General features: G+C 40.5%; 3 protein-coding genes across 3 annotated transcripts; all 3 read left to right on the plus strand.

The window, feature by feature from the left end:
* Positions 1-529: 529 nt before the first annotated feature.
* On the plus strand, positions 530-10,272 carry tmc6a (transmembrane channel-like 6a). The gene is made up of 23 exons (XM_084372062.1): positions 530-587; positions 869-941; positions 1,188-1,303; positions 1,376-1,553; positions 1,865-1,980; positions 2,053-2,178; positions 2,261-2,386; positions 2,472-2,580; positions 2,661-2,748; positions 3,355-3,615; positions 3,694-3,872; positions 3,961-4,105; positions 4,845-4,988; positions 5,487-5,644; positions 6,300-6,390; positions 6,560-6,657; positions 6,728-6,823; positions 6,908-6,983; positions 7,070-7,203; positions 8,525-8,701; positions 8,837-8,915; positions 9,256-9,337; positions 9,464-10,272. Exons 2-22 carry the CDS (start codon positions 892-894, stop codon positions 9,334-9,336), a joined length of 2,628 nt encoding a protein of 875 aa, XP_084228188.1. The 5' UTR covers positions 530-587; positions 869-891; the 3' UTR covers position 9,337; positions 9,464-10,272.
* Positions 10,273-11,878: 1,606 nt separating this feature from the next.
* LOC311268669 (heterogeneous nuclear ribonucleoprotein A0) lies at positions 11,879-13,455 on the plus strand. The gene is made up of 5 exons (XM_084372426.1): positions 11,879-11,980; positions 12,076-12,167; positions 12,276-12,371; positions 12,489-12,632; positions 12,946-13,455. Exons 2-5 carry the CDS (start codon positions 12,081-12,083, stop codon positions 13,063-13,065), a joined length of 447 nt encoding a protein of 148 aa, XP_084228552.1. The 5' UTR covers positions 11,879-11,980; positions 12,076-12,080; the 3' UTR covers positions 13,066-13,455.
* A 300-nt stretch (positions 13,456-13,755) lies between these two features.
* Positions 13,756-16,622, plus strand: cenpx (centromere protein X). Its single transcript, XM_084370812.1, has 5 exons — positions 13,756-13,822; positions 14,434-14,485; positions 14,596-14,649; positions 14,735-14,823; positions 16,442-16,622. The coding sequence occupies exons 1-5, from the start codon at positions 13,787-13,789 to the stop codon at positions 16,454-16,456; spliced, it is 246 nt and encodes an 81-aa protein (XP_084226938.1). The 5' UTR covers positions 13,756-13,786; the 3' UTR covers positions 16,457-16,622.
* The last annotated feature ends 3,594 nt before the right edge of the window (positions 16,623-20,216 follow it).

A 20,216-nucleotide genomic window follows, 5' to 3' on the forward strand; every position in this document is an offset into this window, starting at 1 on the left:
AGGCTCTATGGCAAAGAAAACAAGCACAATAGATAGGTGAGAGTTTATTGCAGTGCTGTTCTTTTTTACAAGGTGCTAAGGTTCACATTGTAGTTTGATCGTAAATCATGTTGAGCTGATTTAAGGTAACTCTGTTGGTATTACAACCAGTGTGTTGAAAAGTTCCCACAAGTCATACTTTTGGTAAAAGTAAAGATATCGTGTTAAAATATTACTTTTGGAAAAGTCAAAGTCACCAATAAGAACAGTATTTGAGTAAAAACCTAAAACTTTCTGATATTAAATGAACTTAAGTATCAAAAGTAAATTATACATTTATTTACTACTTATTTTGTTGTTGTAGCTTAAGTCTGAAACCTTACCAAATATATATGATACACACTCCTTTCCAATGATAATAATGATAATTATATTCATCATTATATATCTTTTAATTTGAAGTTGTTTATGCATTATTTTAACTAATGTACGTTTTAGATTTTAACCCTAACCCTGTGTTGCAGTTCTTCACTATGACCACCGGGGGGCAGTGTATGCTCATGATTGAAAACGCACACAGCTCTGACGTCTCCTCCAACTAGCTTCAAGTAAGACACAACACCACACTGACACTTCCAGTGAAACTTCTCTCAACAATGTTTTATAGTGTTATTTTTAAATATATTATTATTAAATGTATTAGCCCCTTCAGCCCCTCATACAGGGCAGGCCAGAGATACGTAACTGATTGCTGTGCAGACAGATAACTTTGCACCAATTGCAAATATCACACAGCTGATAGAGAGAGAGAAAGTGTGAGAGAGGAAGTGTCTATGATGTGTTTTAGCAGTTAGTCACTAGACTGTTTCAGTGCCATAATGTGATGCAGTACACAGACAAACATCAAGGACCATGGCCCACAGTATGAGCTTCAACATTTGTCAAAGCGATTCTGAATATGAGTAAGTCCTGATTTAAAACATTTAAAAATGGAAGTTATTTTCTGCTACTTGTTGTATCTGTATCTTCCTGCTCGAGTGGGTCTGTGCAGGATGTATTCTGTCTTTAGGAGCACTAAATATAATGCAGCGAATCAACATGAATCAACATTCATCTTGGTGTTCCTTTAAGTCAAAGCTGCTGCCAAGTATTGGGGGAAAGCATTTCCAGTGCTTTCATAGCGAATGTTACTGGCTACTTTCTCTCAGGAACCTGGAAGAAGTTGAACCAGGTCAAGACTCCTTCCAGCATGTTGGAGAGCCGGCAGCCAGCACCCAGAGGTGTCCTGAAACCTTCCAGATGAATGTTCTCAGGGAATACTCAGGTACAAATACGGTTACGGTTGGATTATCAACACACTGAAAAGCTTGTTCAAGTAACATTTTCTGCTGTTTAGACAGTTCAAGTGACAGCAGCACAAGCGATGAGACACTTGACGGACGGCAGGTGAGCTCTCTGCAGAGGCACGGCTGGTCGGCTGAGACCCACAGTTGTTTGTCAGTACACAGACAAACATCAAGGACCATGGCCCACAGCGTGAGCTTCAACATTTGTCGAAGGGATTCTGAATATGAGTAAGTCCTAATTTAAAACATTTAAAAATGGAAGTTATTTTCTGCTACTTGTTGTATCTGTATCTTCCTGCCCGAGTGGGTCTGTGCATGATGTATTCTGTCTTTAGAAGCACTAAATAAAATGCAGCGAATCAACATGAATCAACATTCATCTTGGTGTTCCTTTAAGTCAAAGCTGCTGCCAAGTGTTGGGAGAGAGCATTTCCTGTGCTTTCATAGCGAATGTTTCTGTAATATGAACATTTTCTACATGCTAATTCAGCATGAAAAAAGAAACAAGAAAAATTAAGATACTGGCTACTTTCCCTCAGGAACCTGGCAGAAGTTGAACCAGGTCAAGACTCCTTCCAGCATGTTGAAGAGCCGGCAGCCAGCACCCAGAGGTGTCCTGAAACCTTCCAGATGAATGTTCTCAGGGAATACTCAGGTACAAATACGGTTACGGTTGTATTATCAACACACTGAAAAGCTTGTTCAAGTAACATTTTCTGCTGTTTAGACAGTTCAAGTGACAGCAGCACAAGCGATGAGACACTTGACGGACGGCAGGTGAGCTCTCTGCAGAGGCACGGCTGGTCGGCTGCGACCCTGAAGGTCCTCTCCTCGATGCCCAGTCGCTCTGCTGGTGAGTTAAACCTCTCCCTGCTGTCTACTTGTTTGTTATACGTGTTACATTTACAGTTTAAAAATAGTCCTTGTCCACACAGGGCCAAACAGTGATGCACCAGTTTGCTGGCGTGGCACAAAAACACCTCAGCCGAGGCGACACCAACCCTCCAGACCAAACCAGGATGAGGCTGTCCGGGCAGAAGTGGAGGAAGTCACCCCTGAAGGTGGATGGAAAATGCTCAGCTACTAATTGCTCCAAACATTCGACGACTGGTAATAATTTGGTCGTCTGTAACTTTTGGTTCACAGAAAACAAGAAGGAGCAGCTGGTGTCCAACCTCCGAGGCCTCTCAGTGAGCGAGAGGCTGCGCAAGCTGCGAGCCATGACGTTAAGTCTGGCGTATAAGATAGAAATCAGGTATCAGTGGTGTTAAAAACCTTCCTGCAAAATAAAGCTGTATCACTGTGGTAACACCTCCTTCACCCAACTGTTTTCAGGCGACTTGCTTTCAGTGATGTAGCTGAGAGTTCCCTCATCAACAGAAATATCCCGTGCTACAGTGGTCTGAGCATGTACATTTCGAGGGTGAGTCCAGACAGTGTGCGGCATGAATTTTTCATTCATATGTGATCTGATTTTTCACCACATGTGGATTCGCATTTTGCACATGTGGAACAACACGTGGCACATGAAGTCACATGACATTTGCTTCCTCATGTGTGAATTCCACATTTTCACCTGCAATGAGCTATTTTTTTGACATGTGAACTAAAAATGTTGACATTTGCCTTTTTTCACACATGATTTCCACATTTAAAAAATGTACATTATACAAATTTACATGATTCACATCAGGAGATCACATCGAGTTTGATTCTTCACATGTGAATTTCCAAATTTTCTCACAATTTCATGTGTGATTGGCTATTTTTCACATGTCAAAATAAAATGATGTCACATGTGAACTGGACATTTTCACAAGTCAAACACATACATTCATATACTGTACAAACTGAATCTTCCTTTAGTACTGCCAGTAATATTTATATACTGTACATACTGTAATATCTGTCTGTGCTGCACTATTTATACTGTACATGCGTTGCTATTTACTGCTTTTTGCACTTCTGGTTAGACCCTAACCGTCATACTCAGTCATACTCAGTCATACTCATGTTTTTCTCCCCTCAGTCTTGGCGTCACTGTCTGTTCAGCTGCCTCCCCGTCCTCAGCTCCCTCCAGCTGTGGCATTCACCCATGAAGAAACTGAGCGGACGTTTCGGAACCGGAGTGCTCTCCTACTTCCTGTTTCTTCGGACTCTCCTGCTCTTTAACCTCCTCCTCTTTGTCATCAACGGCCTTTTCCTGGTCTTCCCTCAAGCCGTCAACCCTCCTCCTCTTCATGGCTCTCATCCCAACACTTTCAGTGGCCTCGAGCTTCTCACGGGCACGGTAAGAAGCCTCTACAGTACATCAAGACACATGATTATTCCTCCCTTGAACAAGATCTCCGCCTGTTCTCTCCGGCAGGGTTACCTCTCTCAGAGTGTGTTGTTTTACGGTTACTACACCAACACCATGATCAAAACCTGCGGTCTGCCAGGCTGTGATACCAGCACGTCCCAGATAATGCCATACAGCATTCCTGCAGCCTATTTCTTCACCATCGCCATCGCCTTCTTCATTATCTGCATCATCCTGGTGTACAAGTGCGACATTAAACAAATTACTTCTGCATTCATTTTCTTTTAGTCCACTCTTCTGTGTGTATTTTATGGCTATAACCTTCTCCTGCAGCATGTCCAGATCGCTCGGGCAAAGGTTTCAAGTCCTCAAGTCTCATGGGAATCTGGCGGTGAAAGTTTTCTGCTCCTGGGACTTTAAAGTCAGCAGGAAGACCTCTGTGAGACTTCAGTCTGAGAAAATCAGCACTCAGCTCAAAGTACGCAATCATTTTCACATGCACTCAGATTGCACGAAGAGTGACACTCGCTTGCTTACTTACTTTATTTCAGTAATGTGGAACTATTTCAGTGTTTGCATGGCTGGTGTAAACAGGAAGCTTTTAAAGATGCAGCGTTGACAGTGTGACCGTTTTTGTTCTACTTCCTCTTAAGTCTCTAATTAGCTTCAAATATAGATGTGCTGTTCATTGTCTTTGCCAGAATAACCAGGGCTTTGCAACAGAAGAAAAATGTTCAGTGAATGGTTGCGGTCAGGATTCATGATGGATGCTACATAGACCTACTATATCATTGTTGCATAGAAAAGAATAAGTTGTCAATAATGAAAGTTCGCTACAGAACAATAATACAAGAAACCAGTGTAATCTATGCCGAGGTGGCAAAAGTACACACATTCTTTACTCAAGTAGAAGTACGGATACTTGTTTAAAATCAAGCCATAATAGGCTTTATACAGTAATACTTTTTTCACATATGCAGTAGTACTCTATAAGACCTGTAAACACCCTTAATGTTTAAAATTGATGGAGTTTCCCTTTAAGCAGTGGACGGGACATCGGCAGACTGCTGTAACAGCCTTCTTAAAATGCCATTTTCTTATGAAGGAAGGATTTTCAAACATCCGTTCTAGATATAATCCATGTCAGCTGATGCCAGTTTCATCACACTAACGTGAAGATCATTTAAATGAAGCTACAAACGCTGCTCCTCCAACAGGAACTGCTTTCTGAGATGGTCAGCGGAGAGGAAGAAAAGAGCTGCATGCAGCGATTCTGCCGCCTCATAGTGCATATGGGGGCGTGGATCACGTGTTTTGCCTCCATCTTCCTGGGCGCCATGGCCGTCCACTTTCTGTCAGAGGTTAGAGAAAACGGTACCACACTTCACAGATTTCATGCACATGTGAGCAGCTATACTGTCGCAGCTGTGAGACAGCCTTTCTCAAGAAGATCACAAAAATAACTCTGACCAAAAAACACCTTCCCACCACAGGCTGCACTTCTTCTTTTTCTTCCTGGCAGACGTTCTACAGTCGTTTTTATTGCTTTTTTGTCCGTTGGTGTTGCACTACAAAACTGCAGTGTGCGAGAATCACGGTAGATGTTTAACGTGATGTTTCTTGCAACTTGTGAAAATGAGATAATACAAGTTAAACTTTCGACTGTCGAGAGCAAGATCAGCCTTTTCAACAGCAGACATTTTGACTTTGCGGGGAAAGACAAGGTCGAACTGACAGCATTTATTTCAATGTAATGAATAATTCTGTTACATCAATAATTCTGTTCAACTCTCTCCATGTTTTTTTTGCTCCTGGTCATAAGCTGTTGGTCTCACTGTGATCTGTCCGTTCCTTCACAGGACACCATCAAGCAAAGACCCTTTGAAGACACTGAGCTGCTGCTCATGTCTGCACTGGTGTCGGGCATTAACCTGCTGCTCCCCGGCCTCTTCAACCTGTGCGCCTGGGTAGAGAAACATGACTCACCTAGTGTTCGAGTCTATGTCTCCATCTTCAGGTGAGAAAAAGACCTGCAATCACATCCCACTGGACAGTCATCCCTGACGTACAACTGCACTAAGCAAAAGTAGACCTGTGACAGCAGAGGGCAGAATAATTTTCTTTATCTATCGCATTTAGAGAACATCCAGTGAGCTGTTACACTGAACTAATAATATTTAATTTCTACATAAATGTTTTAGATTTTCCCCTTTTTCTTTTTTTAACATCGCCACCGATGAGATTATGTTTTGTCGGTTGGTTTCAGTGGCAGAGTACAAATTGATGTGGCTCCAAATAAAAGCCTAGCTCTCATGGATTTAAATAAATCTAACTTGATATTGGACTTAGCACATACAAAAGTGGGAAAACAATTAGATGAGAGTGATGAAATGTTTAGTTTACTCCTGTAAACTTCCCTTATCTGACTTCTATTGTTATTATATTAGGCACTGTTTTTTTGCATTTACTCCTTAAACACGTTATATTTGTATATTTCACTAATATTTAACACTCCATTGTCTTCATCTACATCATAATCTTTTATCTAAATCATAAAAACAAGACCATGTCCAACTCTGCACAGTGAAGGTCAAACATCCAAGTGATTCATCACCCAAACATTTTTTAGCTCAGTTTTTTTTTTCTTTCTTTGAAATCTGTCATTTTCTCAGGAACCTGTTGCTGAAGGTCAGTATTGTTGTCGTGCTGTGTTTCCGCTGGCTGGGAAGAATTGCTGTGGAACCAGAAAGTCGTGGTTTACAGGTTACAAACATCCTCATTGAGCTTCTCATAATTATAGTTGTGGTGCGACACTGAACTGCGTAATGTTTCATTGCTAAAATACATGTTTGTTTGTGACCTAAGCCCTGATGGTGTGATGTGAAAACAAATCTCAAATCTCGTGGATTCTTTGTGTTTCTGTTGTCCACAGTGTTGGGAGAGCTTTGTGGGGCAAGAACTGTATCGCCTGCTCCTGATGGACTTCATCTTCACAGTGCTTTACACTTTTTTGGGAGAGTTCCTGTGGAGGCAAGTTGCTGCTGTTTAACTTTGATTTTGTTTTGTTTGCTGCTTATTAAACCGTTTTCTTCTTTTCCAGGCTCTTTGCCAAGCAGGTGCTGAGGAGGAAGAGGAAGCCAGTGTTTGACATTGCTCGTAATGTGCTGGAGCTCATCTATGGTCAAACTCTTACTTGGTAATGACACTACATTCTTGAAACCCCATCACTTATTTAACAACAAAAGTGAATTAAACGCTATCGTCTTTGGTTCTTCCTCAGGCTCGGGGTGCTGTTTGCGCCGCTGCTTCCGGCAGTGCAGATCATAAAACTGATTGTGCTATTTTACATGAAGAAGGTCGGTACGGCAGGTGCTTCAACATCACGTAGTGTCTACTCAGATTTGCATACTGCTCAACATTCTGCTCTGGTTTCTCTCATCAGAGCAGTCTACTACTCAACTGTCAGGCCTCCAGAAAGCCCTGGAGGGCCAGTCAGATGACAACACTGTTCATCTCTCTTTTGTGCTTCCCCTCATTTCTTGGAGCTGCTGTGTCTGTCATGTACACAATTTGGACGTGAGTCACCCAACCCCTCCCCCCGAGTCTGGCATGTAGCAATTCAATTCAAAGGACTCAAACACACACATAGCTTTCTAAAAACACATTTTAAATGGCAGTCTGTCGTTGTTTTACAAGCATAGTTACCATACTGTAGTCTAGCATGTCAGTTTCAGGTTAGAGTCGCATTTCAGGGGGTTAATCTTTTGACATCCATTTTGGGTGAAAGGTGTAGGGTTTGGAGCCCAGTTATCACCTGCACCGTGAAAACTGGGAGACTAATAAGGACTGCTATCATGCACTTTGCACCAGATATATCTCTATCCCTAAAGTCCTAAAGTATAAAGCTGTGTATTTTTCATATTGTCACAAATCTCATGAAAAGACCAAACTTAGGATTGTGTAGCTGAAGCCAGATGTAGCCATGGAGTTGTGCAGTGAAAATGGGCACTGTGGGGAATTTTAAGTCAATCCTGCATGCACTGTTCTGGTGCTGTAAATATTCCCCCAGGTGTATTAATCCACAGCTGAAAGTAGTCCCCAACAAATGCAGAATGTATTCCTGTAACTGTTTCTATTTCTGAACCATTTTCAAAGGAATAGTCGACCATTTTGTGAAATACGCTTATTCACTTTCTTAGGGAGGGATTGATGAGAAGATTATTCCTACTCTCATGTTTGTGCAGTATAAATCACTTTGGGCTGGTTCAACTTAAAAATGTTAGTTCAGTTGCTGCCTTAAATATTTGAGTTGATTTTACTTACATTGAATTGTTACATTTAAAAGTTTACTGCACATGTTTGATAAACTTGCGATGTTAAGTTGCATCAACAACTGTTCAGTCACATTAACAAATAATACAAACAAACTTTCTTTTACATTTCCCCAGTTCAAGACTAACCTTATCATGGTTAGCATCACAGGCTAACCAATCAGATCAACAGTAGGAGAGTGCTACCAACAGCGGAGCCCTTTTGTAAATCAAACTCTTGCCAAAGTCAGTCGAGAGAAGGGCGAAAACATTTTTTCCTTTGAGAAAAAGTGCTTTACAGTGGTTATTTGTTGCAAAGCCAATAGGGTGGCATTTAACTGCCAGATATAATGAGATATTTGGCCTGTTGTTGTTGACTTTGGACACAGCCCAGCTAGCTTCTTCTTCCTGTCTTCAGTAGGAATGAATGGGCTTGTGCCATAGACAGGGTAGGAAAGTCAGACAGTATTGAGAGATGCACAAACTCGTCCATCATCTTTAAATCCAATGTGCCTGCGTTGTGAGCCAGAATAGTTGAAAAGGTGTTTCTGTTTGGATACTTAGAGTCTGCGCTGTGTGTCATCCAGGATTAGACCCTCGTCAGAGTGCGGCCCCTTCAGGAATCTCACCACCATGTTTCAGTCTGGGCAACTGTGGGCCCGGGAGCTGGAGCACGCCCACCCCGTCATGTCTTGGCTCAGCTGGGCCTACAAATCTCTGGTGGACAAGCCTTTTTTCTTATTCCTCACCGCTGGAGTCCTTCTGTGAGTGGTGACATGAACGCAAACAGGAACTGTCCAGTTTGGACAAACATCTTTCGTCTGATGTTATCATTTCATATTTGCTTTGGAGTTGCTGGAAACTGGAATTGATCTGTTATTGTCTCTGGTTTTTTTCAGAATGGTGATATACTTTCACGCTCAAGTTGTTGACGGCCAAAGGGGAGTCATCAGTCGGTTAGAAAAGCAAATTGAAAATGTATGTATAATTAACGATTTCTTCTGAACCTTCTGGTGGCACTAGAAGAATCACCTGAGTCAGTAGGATTCAGTGCTTGGGCATCGTGAAATGAACACTTTAAGAGGAAAAGTCACGAGATTGGCCAAGTAATGTGGCTTCATTCAACAAGGCAGGCAAGGTACTCCAAATTTAACATACAAGGAAGGAAATATTTAAAAAAAAGCCTTTATTGAAGCTGCTAAATCATAAATTTTTTCAACTACTATACTTGTACGCCTCTGGAAACTCCAGAAAAACTATAAAGAACAGTATTAACATTGATCTTAATGCATCTTCTGTGTTTTTCTCGTGTATACAGGAGGGTAAGGACAAAAAGTTCCTCATCACCAAACTGCAAGCACTTCATGAACAGAGTAGTCAAGTTTCTCCCGATAGATAAGGTGGGCAGTACTCTCTATCCTTTGCGTGGCTGTAACACATCCTCGTTGTTTGCACACATTTTTATTATCACCCTTATGATCTGGAAAGGAATTTCCTTATAAAACGTTTTCCTCTTTTCCCCGCAGTCTGTGGCTGAACGACATTCACACGGCTCATCGGTGACAAGCATCGTTTGTTTGATACCATCTCATCCGTGCTGAGACGCTTGCCAACATCATCACGCCAATGTGATGATGTTACGTAGAAGCTACAATGAATGTATTGCATAATGTTTCATGAGTCCTTCACATAGAAACGAACACAAACTACATCGTAGCACAAGTTACTAATATTTATTTATACATGATTCCTATTGTATGCCAGGATGTTTAATATATGTTTCTGTTTAAGAATAATCTTCTTGAAAGACAAATACATTTGTTTGAACACGTCTGCTGTGTTATTGGAATGAGGAACCCTCTTGATGTGCTCTTATCTGAATTCTTCAAACACGGCAGCTATTCTTACGTGTCATTCTTCCGACTTCAGTGTGTTCATGTGTGACAAGTCGGATTTTGTGAGCAACACTTCAAGTCAAATTTCAAGGTCAGAGCAACAACTCAGAAAGTCAGAGAAAACTTTGGTGCACGAGTTGCTGGGTTGACGTCATATGATGCTGAAACATGGTGGATGGAAGTAAACATTGGGTTGATGGCAACTAACTCCTACCAAAGTCATGTATTGTATAGTCATTGTATCATTTCCTTTGCTCCTTCTTGTCACTCAAATACTGGAAACAGCTGTCAATGTGTTGTTTAAACGCTTTGACCGATAAAAAGCAAAACAATGTCTTTACAACGTTCATGTTGCTCCCACATGAACGCACTGAAGTCTGAAGAATGACTTTGCACCTCAGGAAATGGGACCGTACAAGGAGCACGTGAATGCAGCATTACCTCCAACTTTCCGGGTCGTTGTTCCGACTTGAGGGGGCGTTTAAGTGAATTTTATTAAGCTGAACAACGTTTTTTCCAATTATTCCCACACCACATGAATGCACTGTATGTTCATCCAGTACAGAATTGGAAATAAAACACATGCAAGTGCGTTGTTCAGACAAAACTGTGATCAATTCAACTATTCGAAGAGGTGCCGTGTGTATGACCGTGCTACACATGTTTTAGCGGAGCTTGGTGTAACATGATTCTACCAAGGCCTGTAATAATGTGTTAGCTGGAGGCATCTCGTAATTTCAAGGCGCCGGTAAAAACAAGGGAAAAAACAGTGGAAAATATATTTTGCATGAACTACTCAAACTTCCTAATTTAACGACTTTTTTATTATTTGAAAAATCACGACCCATCCCAACTTGATACTCGGCAAAATACACGGGGGGGAGGGTAACAAAAGCTGACATTTAGCCTTTAGTGTCAACTTAAAGAGCATCACAAACAACATTCCTAAGGACACGCTCGACATTACTTCATGGAACAAGAATACTGAGAATCAAAAAACGCTCACAGCAATAAATCAGAACCAAAGGCGTGACTGAATGGGTGACAGATAACTATTCAGCGATGTTATCTTAAAAGATATCTTAAAGCCAAAACACAGACGGAAGTTTGGTCCATTTGTGTATTGTGTTATCTTCTAGTGACCTGATTTATTTACAATATGGTTGTTTCGTATATTTACTTCATTTGAGACGTGGAAGATAAAAGAAAAAAAAGGATACGGATATTTCATGATAGATATTTTTATTTTTTTTGTCTGTCTTGTAATATGTTCCCTTCCTATTTGCTGCAAAACCTTTATTTACTACAGTATGTTTTCTAATTCTTATTTAGCTTTTAAACGTCTAAACACCTGGTTTGGCAATATGTTCAGTGTTATGTCATTGCAATAAAGCCATCTGAGTTGAATTGTATAAATACAATTCAGGTTTGTGATGTTTTTCCACCTGCTAAAACAAAAATTTAAGCAATGTTTAAAAACATTTGTATTATCACCCTCATAATCTGTAAAGGAATTTGTGTGTGTTCCATATAAAACGTTTTCCTCTTTTCTTTGCAGTCTGTGGCTGAACCACATTCACATTGATACTATCTCATCTGTGCTGAGATGCTTGTCAACATCACAAGTTACGTAGAAGCTACAATGAGGAAAAAAAGCAAAACTAGTAGCAGTTAAGTAATTAATATTTAGCTTTGAAATGTCTAAACACCTGGTTTGGCAATATGTTTCAGTGTTATGTCACTGCACTAAAGCCACCTGAATTGAGTTGTATTGATAAAATTCGGACTTTTCCACCTGCTAAAACAAGACCTAAATTTAAAACAATGTTGTCACGACAACATTCACCGAATTTTTCTACTTAAAAATGTCCATTTGAAACTGCAGCTGAGAACCTGATTGACTTGTGACTGCATACCACTGTCATATGTGCAGGTCTATTATCAAAGTGCTCGTCAATGTCAACAAATTCCAGACAAAAAAAAAACAAGTCACTCAAATATGTCCAAGTAAACTAACAAGACAGAAAACAGTGGGAGGGGATTTCCTAGTTGTGACACAGGAGGACACTATATGAGCAGGCTGGTCTGTATTTTTGAGTTAGTCTGCTTGGAACATCGTCTTGATAAGCATCTCAGCATCGACATCTGGTGAGTAACACCTTTCTTCGTTTCAAAAAGTAAGATTGTAAGTTGTCATTGGCATCATTTCACATTTTGACTCCCTTATCATCATCTCCCTCCAGGTAACATGGATGTGAAGAAGGCATCCAGTAAAAGAGTGTTCATCAGTCTTCCAAGTAAACACATACCTGCTTTGGCAAACTATTATGAACTGGTAAACACTTTGGCATTCCTATTTATTTAAAGGGAGCATGACTCGATTTATCTTTTTTACCTCAGCTCTAATATGCAATGAACCTCGTGATTTCCTTTTATTTAACAGGACCATGGACTGTTTGTAAAAGACCTGAATCTCTTTATAAATGAAGGATATATACGAGCCTACTTTAGAGATTATGGCAGCGTCACAGCGTGCAAGGTAAAGACTGAAGAAATACAGCTTTATTAGTGCCTTTGTTTATATATTTTTTGATAAAGATCCAGGAGATTTGGTCACCATATTAAAAAAGTTCTCGTCCGTTGAATTGGATCCCAGATTAGGAAGAACCCAGACTCGGCGGAAGGTAAGGCAGTGGCCTACGTGAGGTTTTCTACAGAGGATGAAGCAGATCGAGCAGACTGGGCCGGTCCTCACAACATTGGAGGCGATGTGATAGTGAAACGAGTTGTCAGCCCAAAGGTGAGTCTGCGTCAGTGTTTCTCTCTCAGCTGGTTTTACAACCCAACCGGCAGAATAAATGTTGGCAATGTACGTTTCTGCAAACCAAAGATGTTGTGCAAACTTTACATTAGATATGTTGCAACTTTACATCTGTTTTTGTTAACATTTTATTCTGGCAACTGGGCTGAGATTTCTATTTGTACATCTGTCCACATAACAGACCTAAACATAAAAAAAACTTTGATATTGTAGTAATAGCAGTGGTTGATATTAAAAGCATGCATATTGCTTCCTACGTCTTCATCAGTTGCTGCAAATATCTGTCTTTCAGTTGGACGACAGCTCAGATGAGGAGGTCTCAACAACCGCTGCTCAGCCCCGACCACGGCGCTCATTAGGTATGGGCTACATACTGGAAGACGCTCAGTGGTTAGATAATGAGCTTGAATAAATGAATAAACAAATACTTGTCCCTGACTTGTACATAGACATCTTCATACATTAAAATACACACAAACACATCTATTTTTCTACCTGCTTGTATGTACTTTAGTGCAAGACTGTCTATTTCCATCTTTCTGTAAATTGGTTTTGGAGCTGTGTGTACATTGAACACATACTTGGCCAATGAAGCTGATTGTGATTCTAATTCATGTTTTTAAGGGCCAAAACTGTGTTAATTATCATATCAAATCGACATTTATATGTATTTATATGTATATATTCGATGTTTGCTCCCTTTGTGCAGCCAATCTTGGTGAATGTAACATGATCTGCATTTTAAATATTACACAACACTCTGCAAAGTTGCGTAAATAATAAAATTGTTTTGACAGCTTCAGTTTTGTCTTTCCTTCCTCTTATGTTGCCTTTTTACTGAGAAGATAATCCTGTTAAACAAGGCAGCTGAAAACTAATAAGTTTAGTGTGTATTCTTAAGTCTAAACTTCATACACACTAAACATTTAAATGTTATATAAATCTATTTTATTAGAAAATAATATTCATATGAACAATTGCCTTGAGTGATGGAACGCACACAAAAATCTTAATTACTATTTTAATGTTTAATGTTGTTAATTTTCGTCTACGGAGGGCGGTGCGAATGACGTCAGAGCTCGATGGCCAATCCCTATTTAGAGCGCCAAGCTTCTCTCACACCGTCAACAAACATGGCGGAGACAGACGCCGAAATTGGGTTCAAAAAGGTAGGAGCGTCCCGACTATGTTACTTATACTCTCTCGGTTTCCAAGGCTTGTTAATAAAATTGAACATTGCTTCTTCTTTTCCGCTGAATTACATTCATTTACTTCCCTTAAACATTCACGCCAACGGAGCATAAAATGCTTCTGATTTGTCTGTCAGGTGATTAAACTTTACACCGTGGTGAGATTTTATGGAGTGGATGATCGATAAATGTTCGCCGAAAAGAAGCTGATGGTTCACAGAAGTGTTTTGTACTCACTGTTCTGGGATTACGTCAGATGCTGTCGCCGATATACCAGAATCTATTAAATCGACTATTTTCCAAAGGAAGTTTGTTACTAGTAAGCCACGAAGGAGAGGGCACGATTTTATCAAGTGAATTACCAATAACATAACGCCGAATGGAAGATAATGATTCGGAAACGTGTTTTATAATCACTGTACTTGTGTAACATAAGCTACTGTCGCCGTATTACCAGAGTCTATTAAAAAGACTTTTTTCCAAAGGATGTTTGGTACCAGGAAGATCAACAGGTAGCAAAATAAGAGCAATGTAATCTGGAAAATCATCACAAACACAGAACAGTTATTCTCCTTTCTCCTTCTTTACAGGACACCGTCAGCAAACTCTTAGCAAGTTTCTTCAAGGAGGATAAAACAAGACGTGAGTTGGACAATCATCTTGAAATAAGTGACATCACCCAGAGCTGTTTGTGTTTTTTCTTTTCTTTGATAATGCTACAATTTTATCTCCTATATCTCACTCTGTTACAGTTGGTGGTGATGCAACGCTTCTCATGGCAGAGATGCTCAAAGTATTTGTCCAAGGTAAGAAGTTGTGTGTGGCACAGTCGTATACTGAAAGCTTTATAATGAACATTTTAATCTGTTTATCCTCCATTGTTTTCCACAGAGGCCGCTGTGAGATCACAGAAACAAGCTGAATCTGAGGATTGTGACCAAGTAGACATCGAGCACTTTGAAAAGATCCTACCTCAGCTGGTGAGTTGCCCAAAAAAAATCTAGCCTATATATACATATATTTATATTATCTATATGTTGCCAAGGTCAGCAAGGCATTTCAGAAAATTGCACTATATGCACTATGCACACTCTTTGTCTCCTGAATTTTGAATTGTTTCTGTAAACTGTGATGCTATATGATTATCTGTGCAGCTAATATGCACTATTACACATTATTTCACCTGCTGCCTGTATTACAGAGCATCAACATAAATAAACCTTTTAAATAAAGTACTTTCCATGTCTGAGGGGTGAAAGTGATGAAAATGCATGCGACTTTAAAAACTGGGTGATAAATGAAATGCAGTGATAAATTATCAAGTGACTTATGAATTCATAGCCGATCGATGAAAACAGTTGTGTTATGATGAAATCGGAGTCACATTTTGATAATTTTCCCTGTCTTGCATCCATTATTCATCATTCATGTCACAAAATTGCCATATGCCATTTAAGGAAAGTGGCCTCAAGGGTGGTAGTAACAAAAACAAAGTGATGAAAATGCTTATGACTGAATAATGGAAGTATGTGAATTGATATATTGAGTGATCAACTTGAGTGACATTTTATTTGAAACAATGTTGCTCTGCTAATCAACTGTGTTGTGTCTACTGTCTACCATTCATCATTCACAATACCCAACTGACATTTAACGTTAGAGCAAGCAATTTTTGTTACCTAACTGGCTCACAACTAGCAGGTTTTTCCTGTTTGTGATTTGCCGCTGCCAGCCAAAAACTTGATCAGTTAGTCAGAAGGTGTGGTTTTTGATTGACATTTTGGGCAGAAGCAGCAAAAATTGCTCGCCCTAAACGATAAATGTCAGTAATATAAATGATGAATAGCAGATGGCCGACAGGAGCACAGCGCAGGTGATCATCAGAACAAAACGGTTTCAAATAAAATGTCAGTCAAGTTAGTCAGACATAATTTATCACTCCTGTTTGTCAATTAAAATGCATTTAAATACTTCAATTATGAATTTGTTCGCATTTTCTTCACTCTTATTTTTGCCACTCACTTATTTTTTGTTGCGCCCATCCTTTGAGACAGCTTTCCGTAAAATGACAAATGGCAATCTTGTGTTGTGATTTATTGGCAAATAAAACCAGAAACTTAAAATAATACAGGAATTTAAAGCATTCATAAAAGTTTTATTTTAAAGATAAGTTTCGAGAAGTGATTTAAAAGATGTCACTGATTCTGCGGCCTCAGATCATCAGGCAGGGAGATCCAGAGCTGATTAAAAGCTTTGTCTCCAGCCTTAAAATCTACTCTAAAACTTATCAGTGAAGAGATGCTACAACAGGGCCGCTATGATCTTCTCCTCTAGTATATGTTAAAAGCAAAGCAGCTGCTTTTTGTACCTGCTTTGTGTTTTTTGGGTTTAATCCTGATTTACAATGAGCTACAATACGGAGAAGTAAAAACATGGATGACATTCTTGAGTTCAGGACGAGAAAGACAGAGATCTTTTTGTGTAAATTGCCCAAAAAAGCAAATAAGACATGAGACAAGTCTCCCCTGTGCATCATTAAAGCGCCAAAAGTTTCATTTCCAATATGAATCTCAGTCTTTCATCTCTTTTCCAATACAGCTGCTGGACTTCTGACACCGTGACACCATAAGATGGAGCCAGAGCGTTGCCTGCGTGCTCCGTCTTCAATGCTACAACTTCAGTTCCTACAAGTTCACTTTTATTGATGTTTATATTTTCTGTATAACTGCAAGTTCATAATCCCTTAAATCTGAGATTAAATTAAGATTGTGGTTCTGTATTTATTGGAGTTGTTTGATTTTAAGTGGAAAACAGCAGTGCTGTCCGCACGCCTCCTTGCCACCACCAATAAGGCCCACCTGTGCTCCGCTGTGCAACAACAGGTGCTTCCAGCGTGCTCCATGGCGCCCTTCATCAAAGCCTCCTGGAGCAGTTGGAAGCAATTAGAGTAATAAGGGGAGCAGCCAGTCCCTTAGATGATGACAAGTGCCAGGAAAAAAGGAGTACCCCCTCCGGCCACTTTGAAGTTCCCTTTTGCTATCCTGCGATGTTTAGTTAGAGGTGGGGGGAAGGGCAAAGGGGACCTCTGGCACAGGGGGAAAGTTGAATGGGAGTGTGCATGCACGAGTGTGTGCATGTGTTAGCCAAACAGGGCCGAGACCACACGCATAGATATTCTGTTTGAAAGGAAACATAACAAAACACATTGGAACATGGTCCAAGAGGAGCAGGGTGTAATTCTGAAGGTAAATAAACAAAAGAGGCGAGTAGTAGAGGTGCTTTCTCTCCTTTCATCACCGCGCAGGGGGAACTTGGGCCCGTGAGGGAGAGGCTAATGTGGGGTTTTCTAACCCGAGGGCCTCTGATGGTTTTCCGCCAGCGGTGTATTTGACCGATGTGTCTTCACTGTGAGTCAGCATAGCTGTACGACACCTCACACTTTTTCTTAGTGTGGCTCTTGGGTGACTCACTACGCTTACAAATGCTGCCCACATACAGCTGGAAGCAACTTTAGTCCAGGTTCAGAAAGGTGCTCGAGGACAGCGCACCTGGAATTTGACCCGGCACCTTTTTAGTACAGCCCAGACTGGATTTGTGTTTCCCAGGAGTAACATCCACAGCAGGCCCTCAGGAGAAGGTGTGTGTGGTTGAGTGATGTTCAGTTTAATGATGCCATAAGGACCACAAAACAACCTAAAATGGCTCTGAGTTGAGCGAATACTTCCACCAAGGCCCAACAGTCTTCCCTAATAACCCAATATCAGAATCAATAGATGTGTATCACTCTTTAAACCACCCATAACTGCTTAAATGTAATTTAAGATAATCAGATCTAGGATCTGCATCAAACTGTACTCACTCACAGATACCAGCCACCTAAATACAACAGATTTTTTTCATCAAGATCCATGTGTTGTTGGGCCATGATTCATCCTCCATCCAAGTTTGTGGAAAAGTAGTTTTTGTGTAATCCTGCTGACAAACCAACCAACCACCCAACAAACAAACGGACAGGGGTGAAATCATAACATCCTTGGTGAAGGTTTAAAAAACTTCTGTGAAGTAAATAATCTGTTGAGTAAGGGTGCTTGATATCCTGAATAAAACAACTAATGTGGTGTTTTCAAGGTTTTTGTATAAACTGCATAAAATTGTAAGTGCATTACTTTCATAATAGATGTTCTTATTACTGCTCAGCCGGGTTGAATAGGACACCAAGTCTAGCTACAGACAGGTAATGTTTTTTTTAACTTGAAGCTTTTTTTTTGTTGTCCTCTATTTTGTTACTTTTCTGTTGAATGCTATCACGAAACATACTTCAAGTAAAAAACAAAATCTGTATTCCAGCGCACACCAGGATAAGATAGACACCATTTTTATTACAATTACACTAAAAACAACGAGGAGCGAATGATGCGATAAGAAAGGTGTTGGTGCCGGTCACTACAGCATCAAGTCCTGCCCTCCAGATATAGGTTGTACAGAGCACAACAACCTGCTCGTTCCGATGAAATGCTGCAGGCAGACTCAGTTTTTATATCCAGATATCAAACCAAAAATCAAAAGCCTACAACATACTCTTACTTATTGCCATGATAAGAACACTAATTTGTAAAAGGTGCAGTTTTGGATGTCCTAGTAGTCGTAGTTTAAAGCCTTTCTGGAGGTTTACCAGAGATGAAGTGGATCTTCTCCAACTGTCAATCCTCGCAGATGAAATAAAAACAGTTATTCTGTTGGATCTCTCACAAATTGCTTTTTTCTTTTCCACATTATGAGCTGCTGGAAGGGTTTCTGTACTGGCAAAGTAGTGCACTACTGTACAACTTTTCTCCTTATACATCTTAGTGGAACAAATTACATCTGAAGGCGGTATTATTAAACATACGAAAGCAGTTAGGACAAGAATGGGGAGGGGCGTTGAAGAGAGTAATGAGTTAAAGCTTTTCTTGATCATACATTAAAGGCAGGGAGTGTCGACAGCCAGTCCAGACGCTTTGGAGAAGCTCCGGAGTGAGAGGCTTTTCCCAGGAGACAGAGACTGATCTGTCTCCAGCCTTCTGGCTGGTCCTTGGACAGCGCTGCACATGGGATAAGGCTCTCATTATTGTGGGCCTGATTGTCGATATCAATACCTTTCTTCAGCTTTTAATTTCACATCGAGTTAAAATGGACTAATATCCTCTCATTTATCAGGGTGAGCGAGTTGTGCGTCAGTGTTATTATTTAAAAGTAAAGCTCACCATCATAATAAAACTTAAGGCAGTCCACTTAGATCCGAGAATACCTGTCCTGTGGCTTACTTTATACAAATACAAATTGAAGAATGTAAGTGTGATAAGGCTGTAAACAGCAAACGTGGTTCGGAGTGACGTTTGTCCAGGGTGGAGCCGTCTGCATCGGTCTTGTGAGTCCATGTGAGGTCAGCGTTATGTCAGATTTCACTCCTTAGTTCACCACTCACTTGTCTAGGGTTGTTTTTTTATGTCTGAATGACACCGATTCTCCCATTTGTCCAACTATCTGTCATCTCAACGCTCCTTTCTTCTCGGGCCCAACCTAGGGTAACGTCGATGAAAAAGTGATCATAATACTGGCCTGTCTGAGAGGGCTGTAACAACGTCCCAGCAGGCAAGATCTGAAGTGAATGAGCTACATAAGAGTTTATAGGCTTAGAGGGCACATAAAACATTCACTTTTATCATGAATGTGTACATAAAACATTTACTGTACCATATACATCATTTTCATTAGTAATGATGTAAGTCTTTGCTCTTTTTAACTGACAGACCTTGTACTTCTTTGAACCTGGGTTGAAAGACAAATAAGGTCGTCTCTCATGCAAGCAAAGACAGTGAATGACAGGAAATCTTAATCCACAAAAAAACCACAGGTGTCATCCGTCATAAGTGCCAAATTTTACTGCCATCATTTCAATTTCACATGTTTGGGACTACATATATAGCAAATATGTGATGGAATGCATATGTTTTTGGATGTTTGCATGCATGTTGTGCTCGATCTGGGGCTGTGACGCATTAGTGCTCAGGAGACAAGAGGCCCTTGTGGCCCCCTCATGGGCACGGAGCTGTCTGACCATAGAGGAATGCTGCAGGGGACACACACACAGCGAGTGCATTCCTGTCAGACGCTCCACACGCAACGAGGAGTTACAAACATTTACAGCACAAACACATTTTGGTGCGCGTGCACAGAAAGCTTGCGTGTGTGAGTGGAGAGAATGCAAATACAGAGGCAGCATCTCTGCCGACTGTATACACTGCTGTGACATATGGGTTTCCTGGAGGCCCCGGGCCTCTCTGAGGGGCCTGGGGTCCTCAGGCTAAGCTTTGTTAAGGAGCCACGGGGCCCA

The sequence above is a fragment of the Pagrus pagrus genome, assembly GCF_965226575.1.
Source record: "Pagrus pagrus genome assembly, chromosome: 13".
Taxonomy (NCBI): domain Eukaryota; kingdom Metazoa; phylum Chordata; class Actinopteri; order Spariformes; family Sparidae; genus Pagrus; species Pagrus pagrus.

Bases quoted from the DNA above. Each gene is read 5' to 3' on its own strand.
- LOC311268669 (XM_084372426.1), top strand. From the start codon at position 12,081: ATGGATGTGAAGAAGGCATCCAGTAAAAGAGTGTTCATCAGTCTTCCA. The intron at 12,168-12,275 runs GTAAACACTTTG...TTTATTTAACAG, and splicing joins TGGCAAACTATTATGAACTG to GACCATGGACTGTTTGTAAA. The intron at 12,633-12,945 runs GTGAGTCTGCGT...TCTGTCTTTCAG, and splicing joins AACGAGTTGTCAGCCCAAAG to TTGGACGACAGCTCAGATGA.
- tmc6a (XM_084372062.1), top strand. From the start codon at position 892: ATGGCCCACAGTATGAGCTTCAACATTTGTCAAAGCGATTCTGAATAT. The intron at 1,554-1,864 runs GTAAGTCCTAAT...ACTTTCCCTCAG, and splicing joins CGAAGGGATTCTGAATATGA to GAACCTGGCAGAAGTTGAAC. The intron at 2,749-3,354 runs GTGAGTCCAGAC...TTCTCCCCTCAG, and splicing joins TGAGCATGTACATTTCGAGG to TCTTGGCGTCACTGTCTGTT.
- cenpx (XM_084370812.1), top strand. From the start codon at position 13,787: ATGGCGGAGACAGACGCCGAAATTGGGTTCAAAAAG. The intron at 13,823-14,433 runs GTAGGAGCGTCC...CCTTCTTTACAG, and splicing joins CCGAAATTGGGTTCAAAAAG to GACACCGTCAGCAAACTCTT. The intron at 14,486-14,595 runs GTGAGTTGGACA...ACTCTGTTACAG, and splicing joins CAAGGAGGATAAAACAAGAC to TTGGTGGTGATGCAACGCTT.